Consider the following 17,257-nt stretch of genomic DNA (forward strand, 5'->3'; position numbering starts at 1 on the left):
GTGTGTGTGTTTTGGGCGGGTGTGGTTTGTGCCGTCGCCTCGTGCGCTCGTCGGCGCGGTCGGCGTCGCGGGGTCGACGGCGTAGTGCGTGGCTTGGCTCCGGGATCTGAACCGCGGGGTTCTTTTATTTTTACGGCGGTTTCTGTTCTGTTTTGCTAGGGCTCGCCGGAGCACGTGGTGGAGGTTGCGGTGGGGACCGTGTCGACGAGAAAATTAACATTTTACCGGAACGCTATCCCGAAAAGTAAAAATATCACTCTCAAATCTATATTAATATAAAAAACATTAGTTCATCAAACACATGTTTTTTTTACCCTTAGATTAGATATATTCATCCAATGGCTTATATCAAAAGTTGGATCAACCCCTGCAATTAGCGGTCCCCTCCTCCACTAACCTGCGGTTACAGAAATTAGCGACCAGTCAAAGAAAAGAAAAGGAAAAAGGGCGAGTGCGCCAGCCCAGCGCCGCCGCCTTCTACCCCTCGCGGCTCGCGCCTGGTTCATCGGCGCCGCCGCCGCGCGCCCGCCCGCACTGAGATGTCGTTGCTGCAAGGTGACCGTCATGCTGCCGCTCCGCTAATCACCCGACGGACAGGTTGTCATCTCGCCGCCGCCGATTCTCAGCACCGCCTCTCGTTCCTGTCACCCTTGCCCGGGACCGACCGACGGTTGCCGTGCCGAATCTCTGCATCGTGCAGGACGACCAGCCGCTTCCGACGCCGGCCAATCCGAGTCGATCAACAAGCACTGAAGCACATGATCCACTTCTCCACATGTGAGCTCTACTGCCAGACAATCGGCAGCTTCCTCCCCACCGACCAGCGACCAGCATCTCCGCAAGGTGATAGATGATTTATCTGTGCTGTGACGTTTCTGGACATTGTAGTTGTGCCATATAAAGTGTGACCTTTTTGGTTGGTTTACTGATAATCGAACTGATTGGATTAGGGGTGAAATGGATCTGATGCAATTTTTGCTAGAATCATTTTTTTCAACCGCAATTATCCTGTATTTGTTGTCGTCCATTCTTGAGAGTAAGGTTGGGTTAGGTTAAAATTTTGGTTGCGAATTATTTTCTTATTGAACCTTGTCAGCTCGTTGGTTGTCACTGGGTTGGTTTGTTCTTCTAGGAATTTAACCTCTTTTTGGGTTAACCAAGAGCTTTGTATTGATGGGTGCATTGACTGGTGGTGGTGCAGCCATCAGCTCGCTCTGCACTCTGAAGTGGTCGCATCACTGGTAAATGTACAAAAATCACATCTTGTAAGCAAGTAAGGAGTATATGTTGTCACTACCGTTATACATACATACATACATACATACATACATACATACATACATACATACATACATACATACATACATATATATATATATATATATATATATATATATATATATATAAACTTGATACGGAGTATATCATATAACCTGGCAGCTGGTTGATTTGACATGTAGCCTGTGAATTTAAATTTTAGAGTAAAGATATTCAGAGTTAAAAGGTCCAGCTTTATTTTATGTTCTTAAAAATTACCTGTTTTGTCTCAATTTACTACGTCCTCTCTTTTCTTCGTACTCCCTCCGTTTCTAAATATTTGACATCATTGACTTTTTAGCGTATGTTTAACCATTTGTCTTGTTCAAAAAAACTTTTTATACATATAGTTTTATTTTTATGTATACATAAAGTATATTTAACAATGATTTAAATGATAGGAAAAAAATTAATAATTTACTTAAAATTTTTGAATAAGACGAATGATCAAATATATTTAGAAAAGTCAACGGCGTCAAATATTTAGAAACGGAGAGAGAATGTCCCTTCACACATAAGACAGTAATGGATGCAGGTAGCTAACTGCGTGGAAATTGGTCTTCCGTCACTCATTCGCAAAAATAAAAGAGAAGCGTCTCCATTGCTTCTGAATTCTGGTGCCTTGCATTTCATTATTAACCCTTCATTTAACCGCAGGATAAAAAGAGTCTTGGGATATATGGCTTCTTTACTTTACGGATTGCTCTTCCTGCCCAGTAAAGGTATTTTGCAGCCTTCAAGCAAACAAGGATCATGGAGGCTCTCCAAATGATATATGCTAAAATGTGACTCCGGATAATTAGTGCTTCTGTTCATAATCTGCTTGTGGGTTACATGATCTGCTTGTTCATAATGTGCCCTGTTCTTTTCTCCAACAAAAGTTGGATTAAATTTTAGATACTCGAGGCACACTTTTCAAACTGCTAAACGGTATGTTTCATGCGAAAATTTTATATATGAAAGTTGTTCTAAAATATCAGATTAATCTATTTATCAAGTTTGGAATAATTAAAACTCAATTAATCACATGTTATTACAACCTCATTTTGTGTGGAACACTTAATCTTCATCTTCAAACATTCAAACACCACCTGTTTCTGTTGACACGGATAATTAGTCCATCTCTGTATTCACAGATGACAACTTATTTCCCTTCAATGCAGCCACATTTTTGTGATTCTTTACAATCTTGCCTGACAGTCAGTGCAAAAGGACCAATGCAGAAATCCATAAAACCGAACAAACAAATGGTCTATGTTATCTGAGATTATAAGCAAGTTATTTTTATACTAAAATATATTTGTCGCCCTAGGAATATTTGAGGGCCAATATAGTTTTCAAGCTTAAATATTGAATTTCAGTCCATGTGCACTTGGCTTCAAGGTAAACATAATTTTATTTCTAAGATGTCATTTTAGTTTATAGTAGATGTACACACTTTAACTAGGTATGCTGTTTTTAACTGTGAAACTCAATAGGTGTAACTTCTACTCCCTTCGTCCCAAAATAACAACTTTTAGCCCTTAGTATTTGTCCCAACATATAACAACTTCTCCTCCAACATTCTCTTCCCAAACAATCACAACCCTCTACCATTCACTTTTCCCACTTATCTCCACTACTCATCCAATCACAACCCTCCACCATTCACTTCTATCTACTTTCTTAATAACCGTGTCCAACTCTAAAATTTTTTATATTCTAGGACGGAGGGAGTACTATTTAAATGCAGATTTCAAAACCAAGTATACCAAAATTGCCGTTGTTAAGTAGTTCTACAGCAACACTGACTATTATTTGGTTTTTATATAATACAACTGTATTAATTAGTATAGAATCACATCACAAATGTTCTTTTGGGATTATTGGGATCAATTGTTTCCAATGTGTAAGGGCTATGGTGCTTCAGGATGCTGAGATATTGCACATCCAATGATAATTTGCCTAGACTTCCATGAACACTGGAAGCATGCCATGCAAGGTCATGTTGGTGCTAGCTCGATCTTGCCATATGTTTTTTTAGCGTTTTTCAGGGTTTTCAAACTGGACAGCAAAATCAAAAAGCGACCACATGCCTAGGCATATGTGCACATGCATAACCAGGTGACCAAGGAAGCTATAATGTAGAATGTGAACTCCTTGCCTTTTTTTTTCCAATTAGACACTTTATTACGTAGTGTTGTTGTTTGAATGCAAAATAAGCATAGATCTGTTGCTCAAGGTTTCCAAACATTTATCAAGCTATGAAAAAAATTACATATTTGGTATCATTAGCTGGAGTTGTTTGAATGCAAAATTGACATAGATATGTTGCTTGAGGTTTCCAAACATTTATCAAAGCTATGAAAAAATTGTATATTTCGTATCATTAGATGTCCTTCATTTTCATAGTTAGTGTAAAGGGAGAGATATGTGGCATATTAATATTAAATTTTTGTATTTATATGTCCTGTGTGATACGCGTCGTAGGAAAACCTTATAAATTTGACTGTGTTTATATGTTTACTATGACATATAGTGAGGAACGTGCTTTGCACGTGCACTCTTACTAGTAGAGACAACATATTACAATGTTATTTTATACTTTTCTTCTTAATCAAAAGGAATTTTATCATGTTTTTCTTTGCGGCGGACAAAAATACCCATCGAACCGAGTAAACCATGCCGGCGCCTCCCACCGCCTGGCTCAACCGTGCCGGCACCGCCGCCCCCAGCCGAGCCGAGCGGCGCCGCCAGGGGCGACCAACACATTGGCGCCTCCACTTCACCTCGTCGGGACACGCCACCGCCGTCGCCTCCCATCCACCCAGTTGATGGACACCGTCACTGCCTGCCTGAGCCGCTTGTCGATGCAGTATGGCCCCGTCGGCAACACCGCTTTCTCCTTCAGCGGGCTCGTCAGGAAGTGGCGGGCAAGGTGGCGGTGGAACCATTGCCGTCCCTACCCCCCCCCCTTCCGGCCCCGCTGAGCCGAGCCACCTTCCCCAACTATGCCGGTGCCACACACCATGTGCAATGGCAACCTCCTCCACATCTGTCGACGAAAGAAGAGGAAGAGATAGAGGGGGAGATGAGATCCAAGGGTATTTGGGTCATCTTAGCAAGAAAAACATTGCAAAAATCATTAAACTGGGAATAAATGGCTGAGATGGCATTGCAACATGTTGCCCCTGTTTGAGGGTGGCATTTTAACGAGACACTTTTGAGAGTAGCATTCCAGCGAAACTCCGTTCTAATGATGGCAAAATGTCAATTTTTCTCCCATGGCGACGGGTTTCGTTGGAACTGTTCCAACTTCAGGTTTCAAGTTCCAACCAACTTTTGTCACTTTCGGTAATGGAAGGTTCATTTGCGTGTCTATAAAATATGACCCATATAGTTCCATATAGCCTATGATGAACTGGTTATATTTTGTGCCATCTTCATTTGAATATGACCTATATATATAACCAGTTCATCATAAGCTACATTCTATACGTATTTTCTCCTGGGTTCATCCTCTCATTACTCATTAGCATTTTTACTTGCTAAAAACCTTTAACTAAACAATCAATTTGGCTATCTGCCAGCACATGCATGTCTATAAAAAAACATAGCACAAAGAGTAGTCGGATGCAAATTGTAAGAGGGAAAGATAAAAAATCTACTATATCTTCTCTTTTTCATGAATGCTCCAATCCCTCCAATCCTTTAAATTATAACCAAGGCCATGTGCCATGTTTGACCGACTACTCCTACAAACATTACTCAAGTCATTGCAAAAGGCAAATAAACAAATGTTACTTAAGTGTATGCACTATCACTTAACAAAATAAGATGTCAAGTCTTAAAAGAAAATGAGTAAGATTTTGTTATCAATATAAAGATGTAAAAAAAGAAAGAAAAAAGAGAGGACTATCCCTTGTAAATATGGCTGTTGATTTCTAAACATGCAAAACAATACACATACCAGTATAATAATTGTTCTACTACATGCAAAATCCAACGACTTCTACTTTGTGCTACTATTTATAGTGGACTATATTTACATATTAGTGTGGTAATCTCTTCAACAAAAACCCTCTAAGCAAGTGAATTTAACACTAAAACCATATACAATGCGTGAAGCCACATCCCGATTAGATCGGACAATTACCTGGGCTCTATCTATCATCTCTTCTACTGGTAAATATCGGCACATATAAAATTTCACATCATGATAAGATCAGACGGCGGACGGCTGCCTAGACTCTACCACCATACCACTATCATCACTTCTTCCGGTAACTATTGACACCTATAAAATTCCAATGATCATTAAAAATGCATTATCAATCATTTGTGCTTGACGCGTCGCTGATTCCGCCACTGATCATTTTTTTTTACCTACACTTCTGCTGAACTGACGAAGGTTTAACCGTGAAACTCATTGCGGTGAAGAAAAATCGCTGTGACGACGTGTCAACCTCGCAAACATTCAAGCGTCCCAACCAGCGACAGGACAAACAAGGCGAGGCCAGCCACCACCCAATCGCATCAGATCCGCGGGATCATCACGGCGACTTCACGAGCTCCTCCGCTTGGCTTCCAATCAACCTCCTCTTCCTTCCTAAGCTACGCCAAAGCCCACTCCCCGCAACCACCCCCACACCCCCACCACCGGCGACCACCGCCCCCACCAACCTCGCCCTCGCCCTCCCATGGCGAAGGCGCAGCCTCCGCCTGCGCGGGAGCCCCTGCTCCCCTCCTCCGCCTCCCCGCCACCCTATCTGGACGCCCGCGCCGGCGCCGACGCCAACGCGGACTCGTACGTCCTCCTCGTCCCCGTGCGGCTCCGCCGGCTGCGGCGCGGGTGCCGCTGCCGCTGCCTCGGCCCGCTCCTCTCCACGCTCGCGCTGCTCTCCCTCGCCGGGTTCCTCCTCTGGCCCGCCGACCCGGACGTCAGCGTGGCGCGCCTCCGCCTCGCGCACGTCTCCGTCTCCGCGCGCCCCACCGTCCGCGTCACCATCTCCGCCGCGCTCAAGGTCCGCGTCCGGAACCCGGACCTCTTCGCGCTCGACTACGGCCGCCTCGACGTCGACATCGGCTACCGCGGCGCGCCGCTCGGGCGCGTCACCTCCGGCGGCGGGCGCGTCCGCGCGCGCGCCGTCTCCTACATCGACGCCAACCTCAGCCTCGACGGCATAAGCGTCGTGGAGGACGCGATCTACCTCCTCGAGGACCTCGCGCGGGGATCCGTGCCCTTCGACACCGTCGCTGAGGTCGAGGGCCACGTTCACTTGTTCTTCCTCAGCATCCCTGTCAAGGTCAGCGCCGATGAAACCTTTCTCGTTGATTGCTTTTGTTGTGGATTGCAAATATCGTGACTTAGTTTATACAATCCAAATTGGTATCGCTGCTCTAGTGTTCATTCTTCAAACGCCCTAATTTTATCGGATTAGCAGGAAGGATGTGACACGATGATTGGAATTTTTTTTGTTCCAAACAAAGGCCTGATCAGTGATCACTTGTCATCATCTAGTCGGTTCACCTTTCATCTAGAGGCTAATGTCCCTTATTGTGGCCAGTGCAACACAAATTCTGATTCTATGAGGAAAGCTGATTTTTTGTCAACTTGATTGTTTATTACTCAGGATCTATTCGCCAAAAGACTACGTCTAGATAGCTTTCATGATTTCCAAAATATGGTTCAGATGTTCAAAGTTTTTTGTTTCCAAATACTCCTGGTTATAATATTTGATGTTTAGGACAAGATTTGATTAAACTTTTGAAACTTTGACCCGATATAGTGTCTCAAATGCTTAGTTTTTTTAAAAAAAACATGGTGTGTGTAGATTTGCCTTGAAAAGTACTAATGTAATGTCATAAACATATTAGATCTCTGTACTTATTCTAATATAAAATTGATGGGCCCAAATATCAAAAGTTTAACCAAATTTTGTCCTAAATGTCAAATACTCCTATTTATGACTATAAGGAACATACTCTTGTTTCCAAAGTCAGGAATCATGATTTTTACTACAGTATAATATCTTTTTTTTTGTTAAGATATTCATATAATGCATCTTATATACTATCATGTTTCTATAAGATTTTGATTCAGGACTTCAATGTGTTACTATATGAGTGTGTGGGCATTGAAAAACAACGCCTTATCATCATTTGTTTACTTCTTTAATAAAATTTTAAAAAGGGAGCAACATCTGCCTAGCATTATGATGTTTACTTTTATGTTTTCTGATCATAATTCCCTAACTGAAAATGTTAATCCTGCTGAAAACTGTCAGCATATCCATGAAGAAATTAAATATAAGGCAAAAAAATATTTTTAACTTTAGTTATGAAGAATAAATGTTAGCAATTTATAATACTTAGTATCTTGTGCTTTCAGCCGGTTATCACATGAAAAAGATTATACCGATGGCTCTAGATGAAATGTGTATTCTTTGCTATTTAATGTCTTGTGTTTACGGCAGATTATAATCTACTTTTGTCTTGACCTTGATCTCGTATTACTTGCTAAAGAGGTATACCAAATTGATTATCACTAATGAAAATTTTGCTCTAGAAAAGAAACCGAATTATTATATTTATTACTTGGGTGCATTCAAGTCCACCTCCAAAATCATGAGTTGAAACTTGAAAGGTTTGGTTTTCTGAAAATAGTTGATTTGCCGAAGGATATATCACACACTTTCTTTTCACAACTCTGGTAACATTTGGGAATAGGATTGGTTCAGGGACTTTCAGGTATGCTTCTGGGGTTGACAGATATAGCAGAACCACAAATCATGATGTATTAAAACGTTTTCTTTTTTGGATATTTTACTGTGCTCGAGCAATTTCTGCCAGCATGTGCTGCATCGGAGTTGGCATTACAAAACTTTAACATTTCAGTAGGCATCATTTGATTTTTGTGTACCACCACAGAACCTCATTATTTAACCATTCCATTGCCAAGAATTTCTCTTATCCAATGGATAATATATAATTCCTGTCAAGGTAGCATACGCCAAGAAATTTTACATTTGCCCAGTATTTTGTCTAGGACTCTCTCTTGAACTTCTATATATTGGGCCTAGAACCCCCTTATCGAATACATCTGCAGATCTGCTATTCATAACAATTCCCAACACCTTGCCTTCTCCATGGAGACTTCGGCAATTTTTTCCCTAAGCCACTAATCTATGGCCTTACCCCAGCATGATTGTCTACCAAAACACTTTTTGATATTTTCACCAAGTCTCATATCAGCTTTTTGCATGCTTTTACAGCCACTTCTGATCTTTCTTCTTGCATATAAAGTGATTTTTGCTGCTTGTGAAGCAAATTTGTTGATGGATTAAATATGGACTGCCATTCGTAGTTTTGCTACATGTCCTAAGAAATGTTGATGGATCAATGGTAGGCTGACTCTTGGTTAGGGGTGGATATTTGGTTAGACTGAAGAATTCAGTCTCGGTCTTCTGTCATCTAAAACTGGAGACCAGATTTCATTGAAAATAAATGCAGAGCAGGCAATTTTGTCTCGGTCATGACTGAAATTTTAGGAGACTAGAACAAATCACCCCCCCCCCCCCCCCGCCCCAAAAAAGCAGATCCAAAACAATCACTCAAAACAAAAAATCCCTACTCCTGGTATTGCATTTAGATATAGCTGTTTGGGCATAGAGTTATGATCAGAAGTGGTTTTGGCACGTATTTCCCCTAAGAGAAATCTAATTTGAGGATTAAATGGAAAGTGGTAGACATGTAGGCATGTTGGCCATGCGATCTGTGCGATGGCTATTATTTTTGTTGGATAAGATGTTGACCAATGCAAACATTGAAAGGTTTTGCAGCAGAACCTTCTGGTAGCAGAGTAAATCCCACGGTTAGCCACGCAGAAACATTTTCAAATATCTTTGTAAACAGTATTTTCTGATGCTATTAGTCGACATGCTGCCTCTGCCTTTTACCTGCTAATTTATCATGTCAGGGCATCATTTAGCAGCATATGGCTGTATGGATACATTTCTGGGTTGCAAAATTTCAATATGAAAAAAAAGGTCCTTTTAGAAAATATACTTTGGTGATTTCATTTATCTGATGGTCACATGTGTTTCATTTCCAGCCACTGTAATTTGGTAAGTGTTTTGGATATGTGGGGGTTATGCCAATAAAATGTATTAATATCATCTCATGTATTGGCGTTCTATGTGCCATGACCAAATAAGGATTTATTTCAATATTTTTGGTCTCCTGATAGATTTGTTGCACAAAAAAATGACTATAACAACCTAAGCCAAGGTCTTTTGCCTCCTGACCTTTGGGCTACTCTAAATTTCATTGGCAAAAATTTCTTTTGACATTATACAAAGATGACACACTGATATGATCACGTGATGTTTACCTTTGGTATGGCTATAATTACATATTCTCACCTCTGACTGAACATTAGCAGATTAGCTGCTGCTTCTACGGAGTATATACATTGGAGACCTTTACTAGAGAAAAGGATGCCCAACGTTTTGCATTATTGGTGCTCTGCTCTCTGTCTGACCCATAAGGACTGAACCCTTTGTATTGTTGTTGCAGGGGAGAATATCTTGTGTGGTGCATATTAACCCGCACAATCAAACTATAGTACACCAAGACTGCTATCCGGATGTAAATATCTGCTCTCTCTGACGCATAAAATATCTGAATGCTTATTGTAAAATTTTCAGAATCTGACCAGTTGTTTTGTATCAGTGAGTTGCTAATGGCGTTCTAGCAATCGTCGCGTGTGAAGAGGTCATTTTAAACTTCCCTTGGAGTGCTTTCAGCTGTTGTATAAATATGATCCATTTGGTTATGTACCATGGTTGTGCACTTGAGGCAAAACATTCTTTATCTTGCACTACGCTGGTAGACGGGTCGATTGTAAATTTCTTAGCAGGCCTAAATACCATGGTTTTAAGTCATGTCTATACGATCAATCAGTTACCCAAAGAGAAAAAAATTCCACATTGGCATTTTCGGTGTCCATGTCTATACTGTTAATCGGTTACCCAAAGGGAAAAATGTTTACAGCCATTTACATTGGCATTTTTGGTGCTGGTTGGGTTTATGGCACATTGGGTCATCCACTCATGTGAAGGTTGCATTTTCAGTAGGGGCCATCCATTCATTTAAGTAGGGGATCTGTGGTTCTGGTGTCTTCTTCTTTTTCCTAGCCTGCTCAGGTTATTTTGGAATCTTTCGAACTGCTATTTCTCTTTGGCCGTTTGCTTTGGTTTTTAGGACACAATGAATGAATGATATGGGCCAATATTACGTGTATGCAACTTACATTGTCGAAGGTGTAAAAAGAAAAAAATTACACCCTGTCACATCAATGTTTAGACACATGCATGGAGTATTAAATATAGACGAAAAAAACTAATTATACAGATTACGTGTAAATTGCGAGACGAATCTTTTAAGTCTAATTACGCCATGATTTGACAATATGGTGCTAGGCGGATTCTGTAATTTGTTTTGTTGATAGACTAAATTTAATACTTCAAATGTGTGTCGATGCGATACGCTAAAACTTTACACCCTTATGGTGTTTTCTTCTTTTTCCTAGCCTGCTCAGGTTATTTTGGAATCTTTCGAACTGCTATTTCTCTATGGCCGTTTGCTTTGGTTTTTAGGACTCAATGAGTGAACAAGGCCAATATTACGTGTATGCAACTTACATTGTCGACGGTGTCAAAAAAAAAAAACTTACATTGTCGACAAAACCACGTATTGCGGCAACAAAATGGGGGCTAAATATGTACTATATGAAACAGTGAAACGCACATGTACCATCCATTCAAGTTTAATTAACCCTAAACTTAATAAGTTTACATAATGCTGTATCATAACCAAAATCTTACCGTAAACGTTAATTTAGAGATCCTAACCTCGTGATCTACTGGACAAAAAGAGCAGCTATTTTAGCATGTTCATATTGCTACATAATCTAATCATTACGCTAATACCCCGTATAACCACGCTACTGCTGGCCTACCGCTACAAGAATCTGACACAAATTGCAGGAGCTCTGGGCCTCTATTTGGCGTCACTCGCCTTTGACGATCCCTGCGGCTGCTGGGCCGTCGCCGGCGGCGGCGGCAGCCCGCTGTCGAGGCAGCTCCGGCACCGCCGCTCCACCCACCCCTCGACGTCGCGGTCCCCGCTCGGCGCCACGTGGCGTCCCCCGCACGCCCGCGCGACGACGCCCGCGAGCACCGCGACGAGCACGATCGCCGCCACGATCACCACCAGCGTCTCCACCGACCTCGCCGTGGACCGCGGCCCGGGCGCCGCGGGGCTCCCCTGCTGCGCCTGCGCGTACGACACGGCTCCGGCGCCGGCGGCGGCCTCCTGCATCGACCTCCTCACCGCCGCTGCCACCCACGGCACGGCCGCCATCGCCGCGAGAGGGAGCTGTGTTGGGTGGTTGTGGCTGGCTGCTCCTGCTCTCTCCCTCGCCGACACGGTCGCGTCGTCGCGGGCCTCTAAATAGAGAAAAGCCACTGCTGAGCCACTCGGCTAGGCCATATGCCAATGCATCGCATTTGCGGCGCGGACAAAAGAAGGGTCAAGAGAGACTTTAGACTCGCCTCGCCTTGTGTGGTGTGCGCTGAGCGTGACACTTGCTACAGATTTTGCACTGCTGCTACGTACTCCTATACTACATGCGTTAGGCGACCGTTGCCACGAGATTTTTGAAACGTCGTGGCGTCTCTCTCTCTCTCTCTCGGCGTGGGAACTGGGAAGAAGGAAGACCCCAGTTGAGTTTGAAATGGGTGCCGCTTGCGTTCCGCCTGTTTGGGGGAAGGCGGTGGCGGCAGCACGGAGAAAGTAGAGCAGGCAGGCGTGGGTGCGCGCGGGGGCCGCACGGCGCACAGCGACATTGACCGGTGGGGTCAGGGGCAGCCCCTCGTGGAATAATTAGCTTTTTGCTACTCTTACAAACGGTGATAAATTATTTATTATTAGACCCACATATCATATACATATAAAGATTCATATATCGTAAACAGTGAGTAACAAATAATTAATTATCATATATTAATACCGGAAGTTAAATGTCCCGGCTCGCCGCGCCGTGGTGAGTGACACCAAACCGGTCATCTCCTCTCGTCTCGTCGCGCGCGGCGATGTCGCCTTGTGTGTCCCGTGGGCCTGCGCGGAGCAGCGTGTAGGTACTAGGTAAGTAGGTAGCCGTGATTGCCCCCACGCCAACGGCCGACAACGATAACGGGCTAGCCGCGATGGAACGGAGTGTGCGCCAGGCCACCGGCCTGTTTCCTTTTTTTTTACAACATACTAGCCCATATGTTAACGTGGCCATCACAAATGTGGGCCTTTCCAAATATTACAAGGCCCGTCCGAATGCAGGAAGCTAACCTAATTGATCACGAGACTCAAAAGACAAACTGTTCGTTACGAAATTATTGCAAAATTTCTGTGAAATGGGACATAATTAATCCCCAACACCTACACGCCTATTTGGAGCCGAGTTTCGACGTGCATGCCAGTAGCAAAATACTTCTACAACCGAATTATCATCTCTCTCCCCTGCATGTTCTCCATATTAAACCAAATAGTACTAACCATTCATCGTGAAATAAAAAGGAGAAAATGTTAATCACTCGAACAAACTAAACACGGATAGTGTAAAGTGGTGTTTAGAAAGGAGGGACTAAAGTCTAGTCCCTCCCACAAAAATTTTAGTTCCTATAAAAGAGACTTATCATTTTATGAGAGGGACTAACACACCACCTAACCCAGCAGAGTCCGTGCCTGTTCTATCTTTAATTTGGCATTTTGGGGTACGTACCACGTAATCAATCTACCTTTCAGCAGCATGTACAGAACATCGATCGCGTATTGGCACGAAGCCACGAAACCCATACTTGGAGAGCACTCTCGAGGCAAAAACACACACCGCCGCTTGGCAGCTGCGGCACGTCTGTCGACTCTCACTGGAGCGTGTCACGGTGTCCCCCGAGACCCCAGCATCCCGAGCTTGCCACCTCGCCGCCGGACAGCGCCAACCGCCAATCCGCCACGCCACCCCCGCAGCCGCGCGGTACGTTTTCGGATATGCTAAAGGGTAGGAATACTTTTTTCCAAAAAGAAAAAGTCTTATAAAAAAATTGCTTAAAAAACATACTTCTTCGTTCCTAATTAACCATCGTATTAAAATAAGTCTAATAATTGAGCTTGCTGCTAGCTGTTAGTACATCTTAAAACCAATATATATATAAGGTACTTCACGATGCGAGTTCGTGTTGAGCAGTCCTACCGTAACTCGGTGATGTGTCAGCTCTCTGTGCATCCCTATTAAGCTGTTCGCACCTTAACTGGGTTTCGAGTTCCTCGCGTGTGCACTTGAGGACGAGCGGTGCAGAGCACGCACACGCGCTTGTATATGGAAGGCCACTTGACATTGTGGGTTGCGTAGCTCCGAGGTGTGTTATAAGCATATATTGGATCCATTTGAATGTATTTGTGAGCCTGCACTATGAGAGTTATGGCTCAAGTAGTCGTCTTTGGGCCTACATGGTATATATGAAAACTCAATTGAGTTGCTTGTATTGTTATTGCCCTAATAGATTAGCTATAATGTTATTTTTCTATTTTTCTTCTCCCCTCTTTATCCCACTTATACATGCAATGTATTTGTTTTGGAGTAAGTGTAAAGCTACCTGTTACATGAGAGCCATCACATTTCTTCTTTCTCTCTCCTCCACGTAAACTTGCAGATTGCTTATTATAGCCCACTACTATCCTTGCTCTTATACGAGAGCGCTTCATTCAGCTCAAATCCCATTTTAAATATAGCTGAAGTTGTACTAAATATACCCTTATTTTACTTATGGTTTTAATTTTTTTTCACTCCTCTTAAAAGATTATCCTAATAACCGAGTCACGGTCGCGCCCTCAATCTTAGCTAGCTAGCTCAGCGCGGATGACGGCCGCATCGTCGTCGCCGTCGCGCACCAGGGTGCTCCCACCAACCGAAGGCCACGTCGCCCCCTCGCGTGGTCCCGGGTCCTCGCGCGGGCGGACGCGTGGCCCCGGAGCGTGTGTGTGTGTCATGTTTGTTTTCCGTTCGCTGGGACGTCGTTGTCTCTCTGTCTCTCTCTCGCGTCGCGCGATCGCGATCAGCCAAGGGGCAGCAGGGCAGGTGGATCGATCCAAGAGCCCACCGGCGAAGCCGCGCAGGCAGGTGGATCGATCGTGGAAGTGGCGGCGTCGTTGGCGTGTTGCGGGCGTGGGAGAGAGGGGTGGATCCCATCTCGATGGCGGCGTGAAACGATCGCGCGACTGACTTTGGCTGATTTTTATTGCTTCTTTCGGCGAGGCGGCGAGTGCACCCCTACAGCCAAAAATGGCGGGACTGCACTGTTCCCGTTCCCGGTGAAAAGCTCCCGGCAAATCCGGGCTGCTACCCACCTGTCCATGCCCGCTCTGCTGCAACCTTATTCTGACCGGTATGCCCGCCCTTGGCCGGTTGCCCTGCTTTTTTTTTCTTTAAAGAAATTTATTCTTGCCCTGTTTATCATATCCGTATAAGATAAGATTTATTATATTCTAATATAATAAATCTGAACAGAATCTTTATCAATTTTGTTATTTTAAAATAAGATTTACATCCTATAAATCTTAGATAGTAATATATTAGGATAGAGAAAATATTTGTTATTGTCGTGGAGTAGTGACTTTTGCGAGGGTGTGTCGTGTAAGACAGAAGGGGTTATCTTCTTATTTTGCACGTCCTTTTTTTTCTTTTTCCTTTTCTTTTTCACCTTTCGTGCTCTTTTTAGTAGTAGTACAAACTTTGCTAATCTCATTAGATTTGACGTGCAAATGATAATTGATATCCTGCCGCGTTTATTGGTTAATTTAGTGGCGGCTGCCCTTTCGAATTTGGCACCAGTCAGTCGGTCGGTGGGGCGAGGTGGCTCGTTCGATCGGCGTAAAACAAAAGAGTTAGGGCCGTTTTGGATGGAAGCCAAAACGGTGCCCTATTAAAATTTTGATAATTTAAATAGTAAATTTGTTAGTTTGGTTTGAAGCCAAACAGTTGATAATGCCCATACTTAATTTGGCCATATTCTAGAATCTTCTTCAGCGTACTATTAAAATTTGGCTCCATATTGATATCAAACCAAAAAGTAGACTAATTAACTTTACCCTACCAAAAAAATTGGTAGACTACCAATGAATAGGTAGGATAGAGAACTACATAGGCCCTTAGTAATAAAAATAGTTTGTCGTATTACGACAGGGTTAACACGGTGGCATAATTGGATAAGCGCGAGCTCGATCTTTCTCTAAAGAAGAACACGGTCATCCATTTTATATCTTATGTCAAACATAATTAGAACTCCGTACTTTTCATATTATAAGATTTTCTAGCATTACTTATAGGTATTAATAAATTTAAACACATATATATATATATATATATATATATATATATATATATATTTAGATTTATTAATATATATATATATATATATATATTTAGATTTATTAATATATATATATATATATATATATATATATATATATATATATATATATATATATATATATATATATATATATATATATATATATATATATATATATATATATATATATATATGAAAAATGCTAAAAAAATCTTATAATATGAAACGATGAAGTACTACTGAGAGTACGACCAGTTCACTAGCCATGCCTGGCAAGACTCAGGAATTTGCGACATCTTATCTTGCATATACACTCTCCAGTACTACTACTGCTGTAGTTAACACCACATGTACTACTGTACTAATTATCCTCTTCGCCTGTATCACTGTATATATGCAATACTAGCACCTCCCATTCATAGAAGATCAACAATACTAGCAACAACCCTCGTTCAGCACAATGCGTACCGTGGAAGACATTACTAATCAATAATATCATGCCGTGGAGATGTATACTCGTAATAAAGCTGCAAATTAAATAATCCAACACAAGAAGCACGCCCGGCTACTCTAGACGGCCACCGCGCCTGCCATCTGGCATCGAGCAAAGCTTAACTAAAACCTGACAACGCTATTTAACCATTAAATATCCTTCTCTTTCATGTCGTCAACCTGCCACAGTGCCACTCCACCCAGACATCAGTGCACACTCCCTGCAAATAAAAAGCCATATGAAATAAAATAAAGAGAAACACTGGATAATTCCTCGTATGCCTGTTCTTTTCTGATTCTAAATTTTGGATTTTCGTTTACAGGTTTTCTAAGCTCTAAGAAATATGTTTCACGCAAAAAAGGAATATTTAAAATCCATTTGAAATACTTTTCTAAAGAAAGAATAGCTAATTCATTCATTTATACCTTTAAATAGTTATATAAAAATCATATTATATACTAATCCATCAATTTTAACCATATCCTAAACGTTTAAGTTGTTATAAAAATTATATTAGTGTATTAATCCATCAATTTTAACCATCTCAAACGGTGGTAGAGAGAGAGAGTGTGTTACTCCATCTGTTTTACATTGTAAGTTGTTTTGACTATTTTCGTAGTTAAACTTTTTAAGGTAACTAAATTTATAGAAAAGATTAGCAACATTGACAATACCAAATTACTTTTATTAGATATAACATTGAACATATTTTAATTGCATGTTTGCTTCCTGTTGAAAATATTAGCTACTATATTTTTCTATAAAATTAGTTAAATATAAAATTATTTGATTAGAAAAAAAATATGAAAGCGACTTAAAATACGATGAAACAGAGCGAGAGTATGTAGTGATAAGTGATGACCACTTAGGGCACCTTTGATTCACAGGATTAAGAAAACGTAGGAATAAGAAAAACATAGGATTTTGACATAAATGTAAGTGTAAAATAGAGAATTGTAAAACGCAGGAAAAACACAGGAATGACCATTTGATTGAACCACAG

At 41.9% G+C, this 17,257-nt stretch overlaps 2 protein-coding genes across 3 annotated transcripts; one reads left to right on the forward strand and one right to left on the reverse strand.

Moving 5' to 3' along the window:
* Positions 1-5,829: 5,829 nt before the first annotated feature.
* LOC4333805 (uncharacterized) lies at positions 5,830-10,292 on the forward strand. Of its 2 annotated transcripts, XM_015772524.3 has the most exons (3): positions 5,830-6,602; positions 9,874-9,945; positions 10,030-10,292. In XM_015772524.3, exons 1-3 carry the CDS (start codon positions 5,997-5,999, stop codon positions 10,030-10,032), a joined length of 681 nt encoding a protein of 226 aa, XP_015628010.1. In that variant the 5' UTR covers positions 5,830-5,996; the 3' UTR covers positions 10,033-10,292. The 2 variants fall into 2 exon arrangements, with proteins under 2 accessions (XP_015628010.1, XP_015628009.1); XM_015772523.3 differs by having other exon boundaries at positions 9,874-10,292.
* Positions 10,293-11,066: 774 nt separating this feature from the next.
* On the reverse strand, positions 11,067-11,779 carry LOC107278081 (uncharacterized). Its single transcript, XM_015774724.3, has one exon. It carries the CDS (start codon positions 11,719-11,721, stop codon positions 11,359-11,361), a length of 363 nt encoding a protein of 120 aa, XP_015630210.1. The 5' UTR covers positions 11,722-11,779; the 3' UTR covers positions 11,067-11,358.
* Positions 11,780-17,257: the final 5,478 nt, after the last annotated feature.

This window comes from Oryza sativa, chromosome 3 (assembly GCF_034140825.1).
Source record: "Oryza sativa Japonica Group chromosome 3, ASM3414082v1".
Taxonomy (NCBI): domain Eukaryota; kingdom Viridiplantae; phylum Streptophyta; class Magnoliopsida; order Poales; family Poaceae; genus Oryza; species Oryza sativa.

Excerpts from the sequence above, each read along its gene's own strand:
- LOC4333805 (XM_015772523.3), top strand. The coding sequence starts at position 5,997 with ATGGCGAAGGCGCAGCCTCCGCCTGCGCGGGAGCCCCTGCTCCCCTCC. Across the intron at positions 6,603-9,873 it reads TCCTCAGCATCCCTGTCAAG|GGGAGAATATCTTGTGTGGT; the intron begins GTCAGCGCCGAT and ends TTGTTGTTGCAG.
- LOC107278081 (XM_015774724.3), bottom strand. The coding sequence starts at position 11,721 with ATGGCGGCCGTGCCGTGGGTGGCAGCGGCGGTGAGGAGGTCGATGCAG.